The sequence below is a fragment of the Hyaena hyaena genome, unplaced genomic scaffold (assembly GCF_003009895.1).
Source record: "Hyaena hyaena isolate Hyena2069 unplaced genomic scaffold, ASM300989v1 scaffold_1032, whole genome shotgun sequence".
NCBI lineage: Eukaryota > Metazoa > Chordata > Mammalia > Carnivora > Hyaenidae > Hyaena > Hyaena hyaena.
The window spans coordinates 1-24,356 of NW_024081665.1; the positions used below are offsets into that span (position 1 = coordinate 1).

General features: G+C 35.4%; 1 protein-coding gene across 1 annotated transcript in view; it reads left to right on the forward strand.

Moving 5' to 3' along the window:
* Positions 1 to 2,037: 2,037 nt before the first annotated feature.
* LOC120223708 (polypeptide N-acetylgalactosaminyltransferase 13) overlaps positions 2,038 to 24,356 on the forward strand; it is a 223,089-nt gene continuing 200,770 nt past the window's right edge. Inside the window, exons 1-5 of the mRNA XM_039221941.1 lie at positions 2,038 to 2,173; positions 5,520 to 5,595; positions 9,804 to 9,970; positions 10,558 to 10,765; positions 14,461 to 14,631. Of these exons, the coding sequence (XP_039077872.1) occupies positions 2,038 to 2,173; positions 5,520 to 5,595; positions 9,804 to 9,970; positions 10,558 to 10,765; positions 14,461 to 14,631 (758 nt within the window). The remainder of the gene's footprint in view (positions 2,174 to 5,519; positions 5,596 to 9,803; positions 9,971 to 10,557; positions 10,766 to 14,460; positions 14,632 to 24,356) is intronic.

The following is a 24,356-nucleotide window of genomic DNA, read 5'->3' on the forward strand; positions in this document are numbered from 1 at the left end:
TCCCAATCTCTCAGGTTTTGTAAGGTATCCAATGGCTTCAGATCTTTTCTGTGTGATGTATGGGCGCGAGTGCAAGTACGGAGCTCCTTACTTCTCCGCCATCTTGCCCTCTCCTCTCTAATATGAACTTTAAACATAACTCATCTTTAAACTATCCTCTAGGTATCACATCCCTAAAGAAAGTTCAATGGACTCTTCAGCTTCTCATCATTTTATTGCTATCTCCTCTCACTAGTCCCTTTTTACTACTTGCTTAAGTATTTTCTACCTCAAGTTCCCACTCTCCTGGAGCAAAGCAAAGTCTTCTCACATCTCCTTCAAACAGTTAACTATTTCCTTTGTTTCCTAAATATGCATACCTTCAGGCTCCTACTTGATTCCCCTGGTGACTGACCTCAGAATTTCCCCCAACAAAGGCAGTATCTTCCCTCAGGGAGAAAGGACATTATCCTATCAAGAAAGAGGTAGAATAGCCCTCTTTTAAGTCAGAGTTCCAAGGTTTGAAACCCAGGTGATAATTTAGAAGCAAGTTATAGGAGTCTCCCCTTATCTGTAGTTTAGCTTTGTGTACCTGAGGCTGACTTTAAGTTACCAAAGCAAATAATCCTCCTGACATATCATCAGAAGGTCAATTGCAGCCTAGCCCTAGGTCATGGTATCTGTGTCATATACCTCACTTCTTCTCATCATGCAGGTATTTTATCATCTCACATTATCACAAGAAGAAGGGTGAATATAGTATAATAACATATTTTGAGAGAGAGAGACTACATTCACATAACTTTTAATATAGTATATTATTACAGTTGTTCATTATTATTATTCTTACTGTGACTAATTTATAAATTAAACTTCATCATGAGCATGCGTGTGTTGGACAAAACAGAGTAGGGTATTATCTATGCCTTCAGGCATCCACTGGAAGGGCTTGGAAGGTATCTTCCAAGGATAAGGGGAGATTATTGTATTTAACGGGTCCAAACACTAGGTTCTTGACGTATCATTATCAAATTGGAATAACAATATAACTAGTTCATAAGGAATATTATAAGGATAATTAGCTGCTGACTACATAAAAGGACACCAGAATAACCACCACCACATTGACAGACAGTCCTAGCCATCTTGCATGTAAGAGGCCAATGCAGATATTTATAGAGATTGGGGGTCTGAACTTTAGTGGTTTAAAACCAACTTTCACTGCAGGAGTCTTACTAAGATTGGTCAAATTAGGTGATGTAATAGTTTAGGATTGGTGGATACAATGAGGAGTCTTGAAGTCAGTTTATAAGCAAGCCATTTGTCTAGTTATGTATGATCCTGAGAAGACAGCTGAGCAGCCTATTTTCCTTAGAAGGGAATTGTTTGAGCAATTTATTGTTTGAATCCATTTATTTTCTGGAAGCCCTTGAAGCATGCAGTAAAACTATTTATGGGTTTATAGCCTTGTCACAGTTCTGATAGTAAACCTGTGTGGTTGCAGAAAGTTTCAGTTCTCAGGGTCAAATGAGAATATAAAGCATATAGTACAATGTCTGCTGCATAATTAAGAGCTTAATAAATGTTCATCACTTAATACTGGTTATCTTATTATGATGTTTCTTAAACCAGGGCTTGACTGCTAGAGGAGATGGGCTAACCCTGGCTGGGGAATGCAATGTTTGCTAATTGGACTAATCCATAGGGTAAAGCAAGGTAGTGGGTTAGTAGGAGGGAGCACAAGTTACTAGATAGTTAGCTCATGGATATTCAAGACCAGGTAAGCAGCAGAGATCTCAGCAGGTGGGCAGATCTTGGCCCTCTGAGTTTTTCCAGCAGAAAATAATAAGCAGAGATTAAGGTGAGTAAGCAAGAAGATTTACTAGCAGACAGCCACAGGCAGTCAGAGAAATTTCAGATTAGGGCAATAAATGCTTTAGAAGACTCAAGAAGACTAAAAAAGAAAGGCAGGACGTGGATTCCATACCACTATACTAGACAAACAAGTAGCAGTTTTCAAGCTGGAGCAGTGTAGACAACACCAAATCTGTTATCGAAATGGCAGTGGAAATAAGGGATAAAGTGGGAGCTTGGCCACCAAAACTAAGGACGAAAGATCAGTTGTTAGAAGATGACCATGGTCAGAATCCTATCAGCAGCAAAGCTGACCCAAATAATTTTAGAGACTGTATCTGTAATATTCTAGACAGTGCTTCATAATATAAGAATAGCGTAATAATAGATTGCATTCACATCCCTTTATAATTTCGTGTTTTCTGTAAAAGTGCTGCAATATAGAAATGACAGCTGCCTTCCTTCAATTTAGGTGATTGACAAAACCCAAATTTAAGGAGTTTGCTCACAAATCCTATACAGCAGAAGGGGGTGCCAAACATGTTTCCAGGCACAGCGTGCTCTCATATTCCAAATAACAATGATGCTACCTATGTCAGAGGGTACTGTGTTATGATACAGTGACTTGCAGATCAATTTTCTTACACTCTTTTCCATCCCTATTCCTAGCTCATTTATGTGCCTTGGCTCTAGAAGCTAGAAAAATAAAACCAATCAAAGATTTTTTTTTAAAAAAGTAGAAAAACTGGTATTTCTACACTTATAGTTCAGAGTATAACAACACAGAGCTATAAATCGAGAAGTAGATCTGATAATTCATACAATAGCCTGCCTCATTGTGAAATTTTCATGCAGCAACCCCCCCCCCCACTCCCATATTAAATGTATTTTGTAACATGCAGGATACTAAATTCTGGAAAGGCAGAGATACATAATATTAACCTTTCTTTTTCTTTTGAAGAATCCTTTAGTCCATTGAATTAGAAAACTATATTGGAAAAAGTATAATATGTCAGGAAGATTGAGGCACATGAGGGATAAGGCTGAGGAAGGGGGCTGAGTGGTCTTCTCTGAGATTAGTGGGAGATGTAGAAAGAAATTCCCTAGTTTTCTGTTCCTGTTTCCTACAACAGGGCACTCTCCTAGCTGAGGTCTTTATGACATATTTCAAACAGAAGGCAACAAATATAGATTTTTCAATATGCTTCTTTCCCAGTAACCCTCCCTCTCCATCCAACTCAATAGGTCAAAGAGCACAGAAGACACAAGGAGTAGATCTCATAGCAAATAGGCCAAGGATGAATACAGGGTCCAACCAGATTTTAAAATAAAGGTACTTGGGATGTATGAATTTTAAAAACAATTCAATTAGTCAATAATTATGACTTACAGGAACTTACTCTTAGAAGGTTTAACACAATGTACATATAAATCAACATACAGAAACCCACACAAAATTAAGAAAACCCATGCTTCATTTTACTGGAGGCCCCAAGCTGTTCAGTTGTTATGAAAGAATCACTTTGCTGTTGCCCAAGTTTTCTTTGCACGGATGCATTGGCGAATGATGAAATTTCCCTGTGTGAATATGAATTTTAATGATTGGGAAACATAGAAACCACACATAATTCTGCAAGGTTCAAGGCAATTCCCATAGCTCTTAAAAATAAGAAGTATACAGAGGGCTTGTATTGTACGTCTTTATTTTTAATTACTATTATTAATCTTCTTGATTGAGGCAGTAAAAAGTAACCACTGACTCACTGAGCAGCAGTTCAACAAGTCATGAAAACTACATTGTTGACAGGCTGTGTAGTCCTAAATGGATTGTGTCTAACTAAACCACTGTGTAATTATGGATCCTTTGTGATTTCACATTCTCCTCTTATAGTCAATCTTTCTTTCTTTGATGTGGCATATTGTGTTCAGTAACTTATCTGAAAACATCAATATGGTTTTGAAAAGGATAAAATCAAATTCTAACGGTCTGTGTTCCTGTAATGTGTGCATAGCCAAGGGGAAAGATGGTAAATAGGTATGCTCCTTCACTGTGTTCCCATGCTCCAGACATTGGAAATACGATTCTACCCCCACGTTCTCTATAAAGGAAAGCAACTGGATTTATTTCTCATGTGTTTATAAATCAACAGCTGATACACAGAAGACTGGACCAACATCAGTGTACATTCAGATGACAGAACAGATTGTAAATGAAGTGGAGAAGACTTTTTGACTCTAGTGCTTACAATTACAGGAAGAGTGCCTATTAATTTCATCTGATATAACTGCAAAAAAGAGCTATATTAACCTTAAGCATCTAATTTTAAAATTTCGATATAAGTAAAAAGAAGGTTCTACATATATATGTATATGTATATATATATATACACACACACAAACACACACACATATACACATACGTATATACATATATACACATTTAAAATCAGTGTTTCTGTTAAATAACTTTAGACAACATTTCTCAGCTTTGGCTGCACATTCAAAGCTCCAAGGGATTTTTAATCTCTTTGAACCTGGCACACCCTAGTCACCTATATCAGAATCTCTGTGGTTGAAACCCACACATCAGTATTTTTTGGTAGCTCGTGGGATTATCCCAATGTGTAGCCAAGACTAAAAGCCACAGATACATTATTACAGAATTAAAAAGAAATAATCTTCCATTTCCTCTCAAGTATTATAGATTTAGCATGTCATAATAGAGGGTAAAAATAAAATGCTGCTATAATAAAACTTACGATTTTACTGGAATGCCAGTTTTTGGGAACTTCATCTGAGTAAATGGCCATCAAATATTCCTTTCAAATTGATGAAAATTACTATTGCCGTCTGCCACTTCACTCTAAAAGTTAATTACATATATATTGTATTCCCACAATAATGTCAACTTTTGCCAATTCCATTTAGTTGTTTACATAAAAGAAAAATAATGTCTTCTTAGGACAGATTGATAAAAGAATATTTGGTCTCTATGTACATAATTTCAATGAAAGCTGATTTTCTATGCATCATTTTAATCGACTAATTCTAGGAGAATAGTTATTTCTCTGATTTAAAGATATATATTTGAGTGTAAGATTAAGGCATATTTTAAAATTCAGATGATTTGGGGCGCCTGGGTGGCTTAGTCGGTTGAGCGTCCGACTTTCGCTTAGGTCATGATCTCACGGTTCGTGGGTTCGAGCCCCGCGTCGGGCTCTGTGCTGACTGCCAGCTCAGAGCCTGGAGCCTGTTTCAGTCTGTGACTCCCTCTCTCTCTGACCCTCCCCTGCTCACGCTGTCTCTCTCTCCTAGAAATAAATAAAACATTAAAAAAATTTTTTTAAAAATATAAAATTCAGATGATTTTTTCTAATATTGCACACACCAGTAATATCATTTAAAATATTTAATATAGCGTGACTATGGGGCAGAAACCATCACTGCTACTAATATTATTAAATAATAAAAAAATATTATTTTTATTTATTACTTTATTATGCAGAATACTGAACCCAGTTCTGTGACTGGAGGCTTGCATTCTGGAAAACAAAGACTTGAATTGGTTAACTTTGAAAGTTGTTTCCAAATCCACCATTTGGAGATTCTGGGCTTTACATGCAGTGTAGACCAAGCAATGTCTGATGCACATGTCAGATTACCTATTTAATCTTACTGTGTAAAAGATGTAAAAGCTGAGGTAGACAGTGGTGAAGTAAGTCTTGCAAACAAGAAGCCATTTGCCGTGTGTCAGAAGAAGAGGTTATTAGTGAGGTCCAATCTATTTAAGTACTGATCCCACATCCACCATGTAGGTTTCTTCTTTTAGTTTTGCTTGTTTTTAATAATTTCTTATAAAAGCAGTGAGTTGTAAACTCTGACAGCTTTAATACATAAAGATATTTTTAAAAAAAGAACCTAAACGACATTTAAGTACTTTTTCTTGGCTAAACAACAAATATCGTGGGGTATCCGGATGACTGTAGGCTGAGCATCCGAATTCAGCTCAGGTCGTGATCTCATGGTTTTTGCCTTGAAGCCCTGCATCATCCTCGCTGCTGTCAGAGCCCCCTTTGGATCCTCCGTCTCCCTTTCTGTCCCACTCACACTCTCTCTCAAAGATAAATAAACATTAAAAGAAATTACTGTATTTACCTGTTCTAAGATGTACCCTTTTAGTTTTACATTTCTGAAATCAGGATGAGTTTTACAGTCAGTGGGTAGTTGCATTCATTGCCTACCAGCTGGCAGTTGTTATATAAATGGTATTTCTTAAGCTTGTACAAATGAAAGTGGTCATAACTGTTCACATAGTCATACTTCATCCAAGTTTTGTGCATTATTTATACTACAAGTGCAGAGTTTACTGGTCATTCAACATTTCTTCAGAAAAGTTACAATCTGATTCAATATTGGGGTGGGGGGGGAAATGTGTGAAAAGAAAGGCAAGGGAACAGTGGCAAGTATTAAATTTCATACCAAAATATTTATTGTTGCAGCAATGACCACAACTCTATATTTTCTTGTTAATCAACAGCTGACTGATTTCTATAGCCTTCCTTCTTTAGCGTGTCAACCAGGAACCAGCAGAGACAATATCACCAGAGATCTCATTAGAAATTCGGAATCTCCAGCCCCTCCTGGATCTACTAAATCAGAATTTGCATTTTATCAAGATGCCCACCTAATTTCTTGGCACCTTAGAATTTGAAAATCATAACTTTGTAGTTCCAAGAAAGATACCCACAAGATGAAGCTGTTTCATATTTTGTTACTGAGATGTGTGCTAAATATATGCCTCTCATATGTTAAGCAATGTAACCTAAAGCTAGAGAAAGCCCCTTGGAATAGATGAAAGAAACTTCAAAGCAACAAAAAGCTGGTGTGACTGACTGATAACCCAGCATGACAATATTGATAGAAATCTATGTCCAAATAAGTTTAAAGGCTTATTCTGTAATCTCTATTTAGGTATGAAGTAGATTCTAATGATAAAAAAGCATATGCTGTGGTTTATTTGATAACTTTCTTTTCTTCCTAGGGATAAAAAAATGGTGGGGTATCTTACTATAGATGAAACAATAGATGCGATGAAGTACAGGCAATGGTAAAAGTACAGTGTAGAAACCATGGAAATGATAACTCCCGTTCATAAGCATCTATGCACTTGAGATAACAGGATAAACTGACATTGAAAATGATTAATTTGTATAACTTAAGAATTATTCTTATTATTCTAGAAATTATTTTATTATCACAGAAAATTTTCTTTGCTTACTAGTTGTTTAAATAGGAAGAAGAGAAAGAATAAATATACTAGACACATTTTATTTTCATGCTACATTAAATAATGATACAGTGTAAATTTTCTCTAAGTAAACATAACGCTTGCATTAATAGTAAATTAGTTCATTATAACTTTGTCACATATAGTGAATATAAAATTAACATTTATAAGTAGATTTTTTAACCACAAAAACAAAGTATGATAGAAATAGTTTAAGAAGCTGGATTTGAATATCTGCTTTCCATTTGGTATTTTAAAAGATTTGTCTAGGCACTTGGGTGGCTCAGTCGGTTCAGCGTTCGACTTCGGCTCAAGTCATGATCTCACAGTTGGTGGGTTCGAGCCCTGCATCAGGCTCTGTGCTGACAGCTCAGAGCTTGGAGCCTGCTTCAGATTCTGTGTCTCCCTCTCTCTCTGCCCCGCCCCCACTCGCTCGCGTGCTCTCTCTCTCTCTCTGTCTCACTCTCTCTCAAAAATAAATAAACATGAAAAAAAACTTGAAAAGATTCATCTAAATACCTCATCCATTTTTTTTGTTGGCATTTAGCATACAAAACATACAACATACATGCATATATAACATACAAAAAAAATTAAAAGAAATCACTTATTTTTCAATGATAGCCCTTACAGATAGTCACCTATCTTTGGGTCAGATAGGTACTTGTTGACTGTTGGAATGCTTCAGCCTCTTATTCTAGTTTTATTTTTTATTGATGATGATGATGATGATGATGATGCTCTTTACCATACTTTTTGCTTAGCATGCCATTTTGTTGAGGCAGAAGAATGGAGGTTTGAGGAAAATCGTGGATAGAAAATTTCTGATTTACCAACATGGCTTTCTGAGTTCATTTGGTGATAAGCTTCCTGGACGCCCAAGTTAAGTGCTGATGAGGCATATAGAAACCATTTGCATCTTGCAATGGGAAAAGAGGACTGCAAATCAAAATACGTTTTCCCATTACATTTTGATTTTCCTGCATATACAATATATTCTGTAGTGTGGCTGATTAATGAATGTTTCCAAATAAATATACGCAGAAAAAAATGTCACGGTTCAGGAATAGTACCTTCTTACCTGACTACATTGCAAAAGATTTCACCGAGTAGTTGATATTTTAGACCATTTTAAAAGATGATTAAAGTCTCAATAGGCATACAATCAGTATTTGTTTAATTCTATGCCTTTATCTCCCATATTTTACTGATTTTTTTCCCACTTACCTGTGAAGGAGTCTAATCTTAACAGTGCTTATTTTGTGTCACTTTTTAGATCATTCAGGAGTGTTAGGAAGTATTGAGTTCATTTATTTTATGGGATGATTTTAATTCTCTAGCTCTTTAGAATATTTTACATGAAACAATAACATAAGGTGAATGAACTTCCATTCCTATTTCAGATAACAAGTGATTTTTTTTCTAAAATTTTTATAATTATAATGACTTAAATATCTGAATGTTGACAAGTTGATGGGGTAAGGACCATCTACGTGTTAAACTTGGGATGATCACCTAGAGCATGACACATACCATTTATCCAGATGTATCTTTTAAAAAGTTTTTTTTTGTTATTGTTTTAGAGACAGAGTGTGAGTGGGGGAGGGGCACAGAGAGAGGGAAACACAGAATCCAAAGCAGGCTCCAGGCTCTGAGCTTTCAGCACAGAGCCGAACATGGGGCTCGAACCCGAGATAATGACCTGAGCCGAAGTCAGATGGTCAACCAACTGAGACACCCAGGCCCCTTTTTAAGTTTATTTATTTATTTTGGGAGAGAGAGAGAGAGAGGGAGAGTGCAAATGTATATTTTTAGACTGATTGCTCAAAAAGTTAAATCTGGGCTTCTTTGAATTTATAAGAAAAATTAAAAGTTTCTCTCAAAACATCAAGTTCTGAAAGTAATGACAATTACAGTGTGCTCTGTGTGACTGGCAGCTTCTGAATCACCTGGAATTTTTTTTTTTTTTTTTAAATGCAGAATCTCAGGCTGCACCCCAGACTTAGTGAATCTGAATCTTCATTTTAACAAATCATAGGTGATTTGTTATGTACGTCAAAGTTTGGGAAGTGCTGATAGACTATTCCCTTTCCTGATCTCCAGTTTTGATTATATATAGTACTAATTGGGAGTCTGCAAAGTAAATCAAGCCCCTAAACCTTTCCTTCAAATCAGACCTGGTTTTTTAGCATCCTCAAACAGAATGGAAAACACACATGCCTAGATTTTAGAACAGAAAAGTAATCTCAGTTTTACACGCTCTAAAACCCTGGGAATGTATATCTTTTCCTGTTCTTATGACTTTTTGAGTTATACGATAATCTTTTTTCTAAACAAGGAATAAAATTATATCCACTCAATGAATTCACATGTCCCTGTTGTAACCTCGTCTTCTACTGATAGTCAGAATGTTATTTTAGCTTTCTCAGCCTTGTGGAAATTATGTTGCTTTGTTCCCTACAGGAATTAAGATAAAGTATTAGTAATTATGCATATTTAATTTTCAAAATGCCAAGTAATTACTCACAGCATTTTAAAAAGGAAAATTTATTTTAGATAATCATGAAATGTTTCCTTAGTAAAGGGCTTTCAAGTCTAAAGTTGTGTTAGCATGGATATTCTTAATTACAATCATCAGAATGGAAAATGGACTTATTAACATGTCTCTCTTCTTCTTTTCCAGATGCAAGACAAAGGTCTACCCTGATGAACTTCCAAACACAAGTGTAGTCATTGTGTTTCACAATGAAGCTTGGAGCACTCTCCTTCGAACTGTTTACAGTGTTATAAATCGTTCCCCACGCTATCTGCTCTCTGAGGTCATCTTGGTAGATGATGCCAGTGAAAGAGGTATACATATTTTTCCTTCTTAATAGAAAACTTTATTATGGTCAAAAAGATAGCTTGGCAATGATCTGTTTTTTCCTTATAATCATATGAGTCCTGAAATCACCTATCAAATTTTCATCTGTGTCTCTGGAACTCCAGGAATATGAAATTAATTCTTTCAGTTTCTCTCAGGATTCCATTTGATCCATACTAACCTAAGAACAGGCCAAAATGATTTTCAAAAATGTTTATTTATTTCCCAACTCAAACAGTCACATGATTGAGCATTAACTTACTTTGTGGACATCTATCGTGTTTTGTTTTTTTGTAAGTGCAGGTAAAAACAAAATGACTTACAGTTAAAGAGTCTCTGTTTGTCAATATGGCCCAATTTCTAATTCGAGTCTGGTATATTAACTTCCTATAATATCCTTATCTTTGCCAGATTTACTGATAAAAATCTCTGTATACTTATTTCACCTAATGCAAAAAAGTGTTGATAGGAGATGGCTACCATTTCTGTTTGTTGAATTCCATTTGGGCAGTAGTATCTCTGCTATGTCTTAAAATAGTTCCAAAACTTTATCAATTCTTATTGCACATTACAGATTTTCTCAAGTTGACATTAGAGAATTATGTGAAAAATTTAGAGGTGCCAGTAAAAATTATTAGAATGGAAGAACGCTCTGGATTAATACGTGCCCGCCTTCGAGGAGCAGCCGCTTCAAAAGGGCAGGTCATAACTTTTCTCGATGCACACTGTGAATGCACGTTAGGATGGCTGGAGCCCTTGCTGGCGAGAATAAAAGAAGACAGGTAAGAACTCATGTGTTATGTCTGCCTGGGTTTCGACTGACCCTTTAGGACAGTTCCAGGTGCCGGTCAAAACTTCTCTGTAAATTGCTATTTTTAGCGGGTTTATTTTCTAGCTTTTAAATTTTTTTTAACATTTACTTATTTTTGAGAGGCAGAGAGAAACAGCATGAGCAGGAGAGGGGCAGGGAGAGAGGGAGACACAGAATTCAAAACAGGTTCCAGGCTCTGAGCTGTCATCTCTGAGCTGTCAGCACAGAGCCCAGTGCAGGGCTCGAACCCACAGATCATGAGATCATGACCTGAGAGGAAGTTGGGCTCAACCAGTTGAGCCACCCAGGTGTCCCTTCTAGCTTTTAAAGAGTACCTCTCCTCCGTTGAATAAAGACCTTGGCTTATTCATGCTGAATATGAATATTTGGTTAAGAAATAGTCAAACAATCCAAAAAGGAAAAAAAATGTTGAATATTCATTTTGTAACGTGATAAAACTGAGTCCAATCTGAAATGGTGCCATATTTTATAAAATACATTTCAAAGCACCTGATTTCATCCTCACAAGAACCCTGTGAGGTAGGGAATGTAAATGTTCTTGTGTGTACTTGTAATAGGGAAGGACGAAGAAGTGAAGCAGCTTGTCCCAGTTATGGGAAGTGATGGGAACAACAATTCAGTTCTTCCCATTCCTAGACCAGCCTTCTCTCTAATAGGTCACTGCCTTTATTCAAAGTCTTATTCTAAACCACCTAAAGGATCTTAAAAATGAAGATACTCACACATTCCACTGGAGTGAAATCATGATTAGAAAATTAAAACTATAAGAATTTTAATTATATAAACAATATTGTCAATCTGTATATACAAATAGTGAGATCTGAAAAGTTGAATAGTACTTTATAGAAACTAACAACCCTCATATATACCTGCAGTTCTTTCTGATGGTGATGCCGTCAAATACTGGATTCTTTTGTGGATATTTGTAAACACTGATGATGAATGATTATAATTCCTAAGCACCTAATGAAGTCAACTATGTTGAATGCTCTCAGATATAATAACAAAGAATCTTATGACATCTTGTTTCCATAGTCATTTCACCTACAGTAGAAAAGATCTTCTTAGAATTGAAGTTTTTAATTAAACATCCAGGACAGGGGTTGCTTAGTGTGAGCTAGTCCAGCTACATCAGGATTTGGTACTTGCCATGAAGATAGATGGAGGTTGTCAGTAAAATGAACCATGGTGGTTGAAGAAAGCAGTGGGAACCTTTTAGCCAGCTGAGTGTTGTACACAGCTAATAACATTTTCCACTCTGTGTATTGTCCAGTATACACAGGAGCATGAGACTGGCAAAGTAAAATGAACTTAGAGCATCTTAAATGCATTTCCTGGCAACTTTTCATACATTTTGCCGTTTTTTAAAACATGTGTTTCATATTCAACTTACTGAATTTTTAATATAGTATTCAATATCGTCAAGAATAGATCATTTATTTTTTAACCCAACATGTTTAGATTGTATTTGCATATAGTGAACTCTAATGTTTTGTCCTGCTTATAGGTTCTAAAGTTGCCTAGCTAGATAATAAAGTCCCATTCAAAATTAGCAGATCTAATTTTGCCTCACTAAAAATTAAGTCATTAAATTTAATGAAGAAAGAGAGAAAGGTATGGATTTTGTAGGGACTGGAGTTACTAAGAAATGTTTCCAAGGCTAGATAAATCCTATTGATTCCAGAGAGCTTTAGACTAATTGTGTGGAATAGAAGACCTAACTGAAAAATGAGCATTAGTGGGGCACCTGGGTACTTCAGTCAGTTAAATGTCCCATACTCGATTTTGGCTCAAGTCATGATCTCACAGTTATGGGATCAAGCCGCCTTATGTTGAGCTCTGTGCTGACAGTTTGGAGCCTGCTCCAGATTCTCTCTCTCCTGTCTCTCTGCCCCTCCACCACTCACATGCGCACATGTACACTCTGTCTCTCTCTCAAAATAAATGAATAAACATTTTTAAAAAAAGAAAATGAAAGTTGGTAATACTGGTGTTACAAAACCAGAATAAATAATGGACAACATTTATTTGCTTTCCCCATTTATGGGTGATTCAAAAGCATATTTGTGTATTTACTGCCTGCTAAATACGAAAAATAAGCTCTGCTTTCCAGAACTAGCTACAAGCAATGCAAACTTGACTAGACCTGAACATTTGCTCTAAAGATGAAAGATTGATTCCATAATACAACAACTAAGCCAGGAGTAGAGGAAGACTGAGAAGAGCACAAAATGGATTAAAAGAATATCTAATCTTCTCTCAAGGTGAAAGTTTCTTATCCTAAAAGAGCTACCATCGTGAACACAAAATCTCCTGGCTCTTCCTCTTAACTTTAAGAAGAAATGGGTCATAAGATAAAACACCAGAAACTTAAGTTGCTTATCTTTCTCTATTTTAAAATACATAGATTATTTAGCAGTGCTATTGCTAGGAATTTACCCAAGGGATACAGAAATGCTGATGCATAGGAGCACATGTACCCCAATGTTCATAGCAGCACTCTCCACAATAGCTAAAACATGGAAAGAGCCTAAGTGTCCATCAACAGACGAATGGATCAAGAAGATGTGGTTTATCTATACCATGGAATACTACATGGCAATGAGAAAGAATGAAATCTGGCCATGTGTAGCCACATGGATGGACCTTGAGGGTGTTATGCTGAGCGAAATAAGTCAGGCAGAGAAGGACAAATATCATATGTTTGCACGTATAGGAGGATTAGGAGGAACTTGACGGAGGACCAAGGGGGAGAAGAAGGGGGGAAATGGTGGGGGAAAGGGAGAGAGGCAAACCATGAGAGACTCTTGAATGCTGACAAAAACTGAGGACTGATGGATGGGGGGGGGGGCATGGAGGAGGGCACTTTGGGGATGAGCACTGAGTGTTATGTGGAAACTAATTTGACAGTAAACTATTTGTAAAAAAAAATAAAAATAAAAATAAAAGAAGTTAGTCACAAAAAATAAATAAATAAAAAAATAAAATACGTAGATTATTTACAGTAAATTCCAAGATCTAGGACAACACACTTAGAAATCATCATGTCCCTAATATCTTTCAGAGGAAACATTTACTTACACTGATGATCACGATTTTTATTGTTGCTTCTGTTTGTTGATTTTTGTTTGTTTTTTCTAGCAGGTATTTTCCCATGAGAAAACATTTAATTTTTTTTTGGAAAACTGTCTCTTTAAGTTAACCTATCCCCTTTGAGATTCAAAATACCAGGTCTAATTTGCCGTCATCCACTCTCTACTTCCTGCATGCTATTGCTTTTCAGTTGGCTCTAGCTAAAATGATGCATAATATCCAAGCAACTCTAGTAATCATGGTGTGGGTGGAGGTTTTATGAAAAATAGACCATATTCATCCTGCTGAGTTAGTACTTAGAATGCATTTGAAGATCAGCTTGAAGACCAGTTGCTATATTGGATTGTATTATACATGATAGAATGAAGTAGAGACTATAAAGAAGATGTAGTATAAGGAGATGATTCCACAGAGAAAAAGGATAAAACGAAAATAAAGTCATAGTAAAGTCACAGAATGATTAAATTTCAACTAAGCTATACTGAGTTTGAGGAAGCTAATGTAGTGTTGAAATTATTATTTATATGTAAACTGGTTTTGATTTTTCTGCAGGAAAACAGTTGTATGCCCCATCATTGATGTGATTAGTGATGATACCTTTGAATATATGGCTGGGTCAGACATGACTTATGGGGGCTTTAACTGGAAACTGAATTTCCGTTGGTATCCTGTTCCCCAAAGAGAAATGGATAGGAGAAAAGGAGATAGAACATTACCTGTCAGGTATGTAGATCATATCTTCCAAAGGATAGCATGCGTATTCCCATAATTAAGGAGTATTATATATGTGTGCTCTCACTTTTAAGTTTTTAAAAGGCATACACCTTTTATTCATATACACATTTGCATTATCACTTACATATTATCTAAGAATCAATGACAATATTGAATTTAGTTTAAATTACCACAGGCAAATTTAACTATTGGCAGAAGTGCCGAATTTCTTTTGAGACTTTTTATATTCTTATATTCAAAATATATTTATTATGAATTTTCTAATTGACAGATACGCACTGGCCTTGATGCTGCAGGTCAATAGATATCTTAGCTAAATGTATATGCCTTATATTAGAGTTATTCTCAAAATTGAAATAACCAAAAATGTTTTGGCAAATAACCTAAATTTACCAATTTCAAAGAGCTTTCTTCCTTATAGATACAGAAGAAAGAACCATTTGGAAAATTTTAATATATTAATGATTATGAAGGATTTATTATTTGTTATAAATTAGTTAAAATAGCCACTTGAAGTATTTATTCATAAAAGATGTGTTTGCTCTTAATACAAAATAAGAAATCTGATATGCATCTTTAGTTGTTTTGATAAGCATTACTCATTGTATTAACATAAAATTATCACCTTCTTATTTGTATATATTATTGTGTGCCTCTTACCTGCAATAATTGATTTCTTAACACTTTATTGGAGAGAGGGTTCACTGGTTTAGCTCTTTAAAGATGAATTTGGCAAATCATGATTTAGTTTGAACAATAGAGAAAAGCCCTAAAACACTGTATAATCCATTATCCAAACAAGAATGTCTCCTAAGCTACTAAAGAAATGACTTATCCATTGGCAAGACTAATTGTCTAATGAATTAAAACTAATTCTTATAACTATAAGAATTCTTATAACTATAAGAATTAGCTCATGGAAAAGAACAGCTCTGTTTGTTATAGAACAGTTAAATATTGGAATTGGTAATCCTCTTGAGATATTACTACATCGAAGACAAAAATAAAATCTGTTTCTACACAACTGCATGAAGACATGAAGTTATTATGTGAATATTTCAAGTGTAACTTAATGATCTTCAAGTCTTGCTGTAATCTTCACATTCATCAAGTCTTGTGGATCCTTACTCCTAACAACTTGAGAAAATACAGTTGCTCATTTTACCATTGTTTATTAGAAATCCTGTTTTCCAAGATCATGGTTTCATTTAGCATTAGCTGATTTTTTAGCTTCAGATCCCATGTGAAAACTATCAAGACACTTGGCCAGTACACTCAAATGTAATGTGTTTATTCATTAAAAAATGAAGTTTAGGGGTACTTGGGTGGCTCAGTTGGTTGAGCGTCTGACATCAGTACAGGTCATAATCTCACAGTTCATAGGTTTAAGCCCCACATCGGGCTCTGTGCTGACAGCTCAGAGCCTAGAGCCTGCTTCAGATTCTGTGTCTCCCTGTCTCTCTGCTCTTCCTGCACTCACACTCTCTTTCAAAAATATGTAAGCATTTAAAAAATTTTAATGAAGATTAAAGAATATGTGAGTGTATTCTTGTTTTCTTAAATACATTGGCAAAAGACACGAGTCATTTAACTTATTTTCTTACAGAGTTGAAAAGTAGATAACTAAGAGGTAGCCAACATTTCATAGTAAGAAAATACTTATCTCATTCACAAAAGTAAATATCTGCATAGAAATTGACCATTATTTTTCATCTTTCATTAATTAAAACAAAAAAAGGAAACATCCAACTTGCTATGTTTTAACCACAATTTGTGTGCTTTTATTGTCGTAACATGCAGACCCAATAAAATCTAAGAATATTTTATCTATTTGCCTCAGTAACTGCACAATATTTCACTTTCTAAAATGCTGAGGGAGCTGGAAGAAGGGAAAGAGAGAAACTTCAGTCTTTGCTGAAGTTTCCAGATTTTTATGGCAAAAGGTTAATTAATTCATGGCTCTGTTGTAACAGCCTGCAGGTAATTTTCATCAGCATAGCTGTAATGTGAACTTACTTTGTGCTTGTAATCTATTACTTGAAGACGTGATCATTTTTCTCACATTCGTACAAACAGATAAATCATTCTAAGGTGTTGAAGACACAGTTTTCCCCTACTTGATTAACAGAATTCTGAATAGCTACAGTGATTAAAATGGGGTTGAAATTTCAGTTTTCTTAGCAGAATGCTTCATTTAAAATGTCAGTTGTGACAGAACTTTCTAGTGAGTATAATTGTCTAGTTAGTCATCATTTAGAAATACAATCATGCATCTGCATACATAGAGGACCAACCTGAACTTGTGACTTAACCCTTGTTATACCACATTTAAGTAAAATTTAGAATGGTTAAACACATTATTCTGCTGTCACCTCTAGACTTTGATATTTTCATTTGGATACTAAGTGGAGTTTGTAAAATATTTGGTATTTGTGAATTATGAGTATGGAATGATAGCACACATAATCTTGAACGTTTAGTCTTTAATCAGTAAACTGTCCTTGACATTTCAGTAATCCTATTATATGACTTTTCAGTAATATCTCAATTATATGTGCAACAATAGGGTAATCAAATTGTTAAACCAGGCTCATAAACCAGAAGCTTGTATGTCAGATATTCTTTGTAGATTTTTTTTTAGTGTATATAGTGTTTTACATTAAAAAAATTACCATATGAAAAATGAGATATTCTAAGTAAATGTATAAATTTTTAGCTATTCTTGAAAAGTCAGAAGATCTTGCTACAGTTGTCTTGTTTTCCTACCTGGCACCATGAGGTTGGCTTAAGTAGAAGCTCCCCTTTAGAAATGGCCTGAAAGTTTAGCCCAGTGCCCCGACTCCATTTTTTGTGTGTTCCTGACCCTGAGGCTGAGGATCAGTATCCATTTGTCATCATTCTTGTACTTAAATCTTGTTAGTACCTGTATCCCAGTTAAAGGTGAGAGAAATATGCTTATTGCAACTATAAATCTTTTAAATTTGTGACCTTGGGGCGCCTGGGTGGCTCAGTCAGTTAAGTGTTTGACTTTGGTTCAGGTCATGATCTCACTGTTGGTGAGTTTGAGCCCCGCAATGGGCTCTCTGCTGAGCCTGTTTCAAATCCTCTGTCCCCTTATCTCTCTGCCCCTCCCCTGCTCACACTCCCTCTCTCTCTCAAAATAAATAAATAAACTTAAAAAATAAATAAATAAATCTGTGACCTTGACTTATGAGCTACTGCCTGGGAAACAGCTCAGTTTGAAACTCAACAGGTTAGCCCTGTATGAATACATATCTGTATCACCTAATGGATAGAATAGGCAACCAGTCCAAAAGTTATCTGGCAGTGCAGATAATCTCCCAAGTCATTTCTTTAGTTTGGGGGTGTATTATGACTTTCTCTAGTACTTGTAATTTTCAAGTTGATATGCTTCAGGCTACTGAAATGAGTTCGATTGCATATGCAAATGCACATGCTGCCATCACACTGTTGAGCACTGTGTTAGGTTCTGTGCATATAACGATGAATCTGGCTATCTCTCCCTGAAGTAGCTCACTGATACTGGCTATGTGTATGCTAGACAAGAGAATGAGGCCAGCCTAAGTGGCCAGAGTGCTGATGCACAGGAGTTAGACTATGTCAACAGCTAGAGTGGTATGTGCATCTGGAAAAGAATCTGGCTTTAATCTTACTTATCATTTTAGTCTCTTAAGTTATGCCCTGTTGTAAATCCTCAATAAGTCCTAGATAAATAAGGTTATAAAGATATTAGTTTCTACTTTAATCTCTCATTGATTAAAATTGATTACTTTATTAAAAACCTACCAGTGAGGGGCGCCTGCGTGGCCCAGTTAGTTAAGCATGTGACGTTTTTTGATTTCGGCTCAGGTCATGATCTCATTGGTGTGAGTTCAAGCCCTGACCAGGCTCTGTGCTGAAAAGCGTGGAGGCTGCTTCAGATTTTCTCTCTCTTTCTTACTGTCTCTCTTTCTCTCTCTCAAAAATAAATAAGTAAACATTAAAAAAAAAAAAAACAACCCACCAGTAATTGATCAAGTCTGTATAAACTTCTTTACTTTTTGTGTCTTGCATTATGGACTCTTTTACATTTTGTCGTTATTAATATTCTTAATATGACTTCATTCTTAGAGTACCATGTTCAATATCTTTCTAAAGTAAAACAAAAGAGTTTTAGATTTTCTTCTAATATTTGCTATCGTAATAAATCAAACATAGATATAATGATGAGTTTTATTCTTTACATGTTATACTTACTTGAATATCCCTTTTTATTAACATTTGTCTGATATTATACATTAGTTTTTCTCTCAATTGGAATCAGGAGTTTATAAAGAAGATCAAATAAATTAAACATTATTAATGATTTCTCAGATTATAATTACTGTTCCTTTATTGCAAAAAACTCATAAAATGTTCACATATATTATTTCCTGTAAACTTCTAGAATGATATCATTGAAGAAGCATTGAAGCTGGCTTTGGAGGATCTGGGTTTTATTTAAAAGCTACTCCAATAAGGAAATTACCCATTCTTTTCAACAACAAAAAGGAGAATTATTCTCTCTCTCTTGTTTAACTCATGAAGTACTGAAATATTAAATGAGAAATATATTTGAAAGGAGTTTTATTTCTTATAATGTACATAACAAATATATGCATTGCTAAAGAAGTGTGACAAGTATCCAAAAATTTAAGGAAGCAGAAGTATTTTGTTATATTTCCCTTTAGCGTGTTTCTTTTCAGATATGTTTCTCCACAATTTAAAAATTGATATATTATGGGGCACTTGGGTGTCAGGTAAGTGTCTGACTTCAGGTCATGATTGTGGCTTCAAGCCTCGTACTGGGCTTGCTGCTATCAGCACGTAGCCCATTTCAGATCCTCTGTCCATCTCTCTCTCTGCCTTTCCTCCAATCACATAGGCTCGTTCTCTCTCTCTGTCTCAAAAATAAACATTAAAAACATTGACATATTATTAATATTTGCCCATGATATTAAGTTTTTTCCGAACTAAAAATTTTAACAGCTGTTAGAATCTCAATTATTTCCTTAGATCTTCTTTTATCTTTTGTAAAGACGAGAGTTATTTTACACATTATTTTTTTTTTTTGTCAATTATGTCTTCTGATCTACAGTTTTTACATATATCATGGTCTTTTAGAATTATGCAAACAAGGAAGATGAAATTCGTTTTAATAGTTTTGCGATCTTTGGGCAACTTGAATCCCTCCCTAAATTATCACTGACTCAGGGTGCCTGGGTGGCTCAGTTTGTTAAGCGTCCGACTTCGGCTCAGGTCATGATCTCACAGTTCGTGGGTTCGAGCCCTTGTGGGGCTCTGTGCTGACAGCTAGCTCAGAGCCTGGGGCCTGTTTCAGATTCTGTGTCTCCCTCTCTCTCTGACCCTCCCCTGTTCACGCTGCCTCTCTCTCTCAGAAATAAATTTTAAAAAACATTAAAAAAACCCACAAATTATCACTGACTCTAATTTGTAGTTCTTCTAGTAAGTATAATTAAAAAACACTTATTTTATCCTATAAAATGTTATACAAATATAAGACAATATTTCCCATTACTTAATAACAGGGAAGAATGTATTTCTTAATTTTTATCTGTTAGATTTTTCTCTATTAGATTTTTCTCAGTGCAATGAAAATACATTTTTACTTTGGAGGAAAGAAACAGAGATAGATACTCTCAGATCCTGTGAGACACTTCTTTACAATAGGAGATATTAACGCAAAACAGAGAGAGCAAAGTTATGTGACTTTGATAGAAAAAGGTGAACTTTGGAATGTTCCAACTGTTCAACATTCCCATGTACTCATGTTAAAATATCATATGTGTTGGTTTTAAAAGAAAAAAAATCCACCTTAGATGAAGTATATGAATCTATATTCACTGGCAAAAATAGCACATTTATATTATATTACCTCCGAATGGTTTAGAAGAAACTTTACAGCACTTCCCTAGTGGTCTGTTGAGATGAGATGAAAACAGGGCATTAATTAAAACATTTAAAACATCTGGCCCCATTGTTTATTTTGACCCTTCCTAAACATAAATGAAAGTAAAAGGAAAGATAAAAAATTTGCACCAATTATTGTACATCCTTTTGGAAGCTGAGGGTTTTATCAGGTTGTGAGGATTATGAAAAAGGATTATGGAAAAAGAAAAATATATATATATATAACTCTTCCATTCTTGCATCTTCTTACCCAAGTATATGTTCAAGTGAGTATAACATGTGCAATGTTTCACTAAACCCCATTTCTTTTCTCTGTGAAAACCTTTATATAAATTCAACATCTGGTTATTCATCACAAATAAAATAGTAGTTATGCTTTTGCTTCCTTTCTGTCTTTTCTGCTTTCTACCTTGGGGATACTAGAATAAAGAAGGAAGGAGAGAAACTCAGTTTTTAAACCTGCAAAATGGTTAACCAAATTATATTTTATGATTTAAAATAATTGAGATTATGTGACTATTGCAGCTGTTTATGCCTCATATTTCTGTAAGTAATAAAATATTTACATTTATCATTTCTCTTTATTCTAGTTTGTAATAAATGAGAAATATTAACAGAGCTACACACTTACAGTCTAGATATTGTTATTTGATCATTGTAAATAACAGTCTGATGCTGAGCTATAGACTCTCAGATCTTAGTTTTTTCCCCCCAGAGACCTTATTTAATTGTCAAGTAAGATTAATAGAATCCTAATATGTTAAAGGGAAAAATTAGTGAGAAGAAATGATGTTTCAATAACTTTGAAAGAAATTGCTTTGAAGAGCAATGCTAAAATTCACAGGACAACATTGTGCATAATTTTCGAGCTGAAATCAGGAACAGTGTATTTCTAATGACTTATGCCAAATTCTTTGATGTATATTGATAAGTTGAATGATTACTAATTGGTAAAGAGGGAGAGAAATATGTAGGGAGAGGGAGAGAAGAAGGAAAGAAACAAAGCAAAGGAAGATTATTTCACTAATCAGACCACTACCCAACTAGGGGCTCTTGTACAAGTCACTTAAACACATTGCAACTAAATTTGGTGGACCAAATCTATAGAGATTTTAAAGCCCCGAAACACTGCAGTTCTTTTAAAAATTAATTAGACTCTGAAAATAATTCTTTAAGAGCTGATTATAATCTTGCCAAACACAGATGTTTTCTCTTCCTTATTAAAATTAATAATTAAAATATGTAGTTCCTATTTTGTGCTGGTATTATGCTAAGAGTGCAACACAGATTTTTACATAGATCCTCATTTTATAGATGATTAAATTGGAGCACAGAGTTTAAGTAGTTTATTGAAGGTCACACTGTGGGATTGAGTGTTGAACCCAATTCATCTAGGTACCAAGTCCATACTCCTAAAAACTAAACCCAGTCCCCTCTCTAGTCTCCTGTGGTCTACCTGCTTCTCACACGGTTATCCTAGTGTGAAATAGCAGATATAACATCTTACTGGTGCAAATGTAGGCATCGCAGTTTAGTGTTAGTGAATGATCAAATGAATTCTTTCGTAATTTCTTTAAATTTACCAGCTTCTGGTGAAACACTTCTGTATGTTTCCATGTCAAATGCTTACTGTTTCTAGTCCTTTCCTCTATTCTATGTTGATGTAAAGCTTTGTATCTTTCATTCTAAAATACTACCAAACTCATATCCCAAAATTTTTACTAGATGATAAAATCCTGGAATTAGCAAAGGCATCTTTGTTACTCTTCAGTTTAGCAGATGTGAAGAACAAATTATTTTTGTAATTTCAAAAATAAAATTGCAGATGATTTACAAATACATTGAATTATGGCCATGGGATTACATGCATATGTGTTTATTTCACTTATTTAACAAATATGTATTAATAGTCTAATGGTATTAAACCAATATATTGTCTATATGTATAGAGGTGATAAAGTGTATACAGAAATAAATATAATACTGAAAAAGAAGTGACAAAGTGCTTTGAGAAAGACAGGGCTATCGAAGGAGGCAGAAGTGTGAGATTATTGGGAGAAGAAGGGCTGTGCTGAGGGCAGGCTGCATGGAATTATAGCCTTTGGCCTAAGAACAGAGCACATTTGAACACACAAGAAGAGGGGCGCCTGGGTGGCTTAGTCGGTTAAGCGTCCGACTTTCGCTTAGGTCATGATCTCGCGGTTCGTGGGTTCGAGCCCCGCGTCGGGCTCTGTGCTGACTGCAGCTCAGAGCCTGGAGCCTGTTTCAGAGTCTGTGACTCCCTCTCNGCTCAGAGCCTGGAGCCTGTTTCAGAGTCTGTGACTCCCTCTCTCTGACCCTCCCCTGCTCACACTGTCTCTCTCTCTCTCTCTCTCTCTCTCTCCTAGAAATAAATAAAACATTAAAAAAAAAATTTGAACACACAAGAAGAGTTTAAAAAGGAAAATCCAAGTGACAAATGGATGTGGACACATGTACCAGGGTGGGAAAGTATGAAGCATTTACTATTAACAGCTTAACCCTTAGAATATAGGGAAATAGAGTTAAAAGGAATGGAGATCCTCCTTGGGCGGCACCACATCTCTGATGTCAGAATAGAAGCTGGAATTTATTTCTTAAAATACATATTGCAACATCTGTTGACATTTTTAGAGGAGTTTTGATGTAGAGAAACTAATGTGGCTATGGTTTGTAGAATACGTTTTGGAAGCAACAGACTCTAGAAGCAAGAAGATTCCCTTAACAAAGAGACACGAGAGGACTAAAATTGGATAGTAACCATGATAGCAGAGAACAGAGATAAGAATCAAAAATACTTCGGAAAAATAAGAGGAAGTATTTGGGAAATGATTGAATGAGGCACAGAAAAGAACGTTGCTAAAAGGGGTATTATCACTTATACTGAAATTCTGGAAGGAGATAGAAGACACTGAAGGAGAAGCAGATATGGAAGAGCTAGCACATTCTCAGTCCTATGTCATATACCCTGAGCAGAGTCAAAGGGATTTTTTTTAGAAAACATCTGGAAAATAATTAGAAAAGCGCAAACAATGCAGAAAGAAGAAATAAAAGGAAACACAGATTAGGACTCTGCCTCACAAAGATGACAAAGACATAAAACAAATGAACTTATGCAGTTAAGGAGTATAGGAAGAGGAAAGTTACACTGAGAGATTCTTAGGAAGACCACATATTGGGACAAAAGCAGACAATTATTAAGCACACACATCTACAAAACAGTATTATGACTGTACATTTCACTCATGTTATACGTATGCAGCTAAGAACTGGAGACAGCCAGCAAGGAAAGGGATATCAATAAGATTCATAAAATGAGGGGTGCCTGGGTGGCTCAGGCAGTTAAACGTCTGACTTTGGCTCAGGCCATGATCTCACGGTTCGTGGGTTTGAGCCCTGCATCGGGATCTGTGCTTACAGCTAGCTCAGAGCCTGGAGCCTGCTTCAGATTCTGTGTCTCCCTCTCTCTCTGACCCTCCCCTGCTCATGCTGTGTCTCTTCCAGAAACAAACTAAAAGAAAAATAAAAAAATAAAAAAATAAAAGTTTCATAAAACAAATGGGAAAAGCCTCTCTGGAAAAATGCTATTGGAGTCTGAGATGAAAAGTATTTCAATCAGGGAGGTTGCTGAATTGTGTTCAAATGCTTCCGAAGACATTTTAAGGAAAGCCTATTCAAGTTCACAATCAACAGGGATCTTTTAGAAAGAAATTATAGTAGAGATG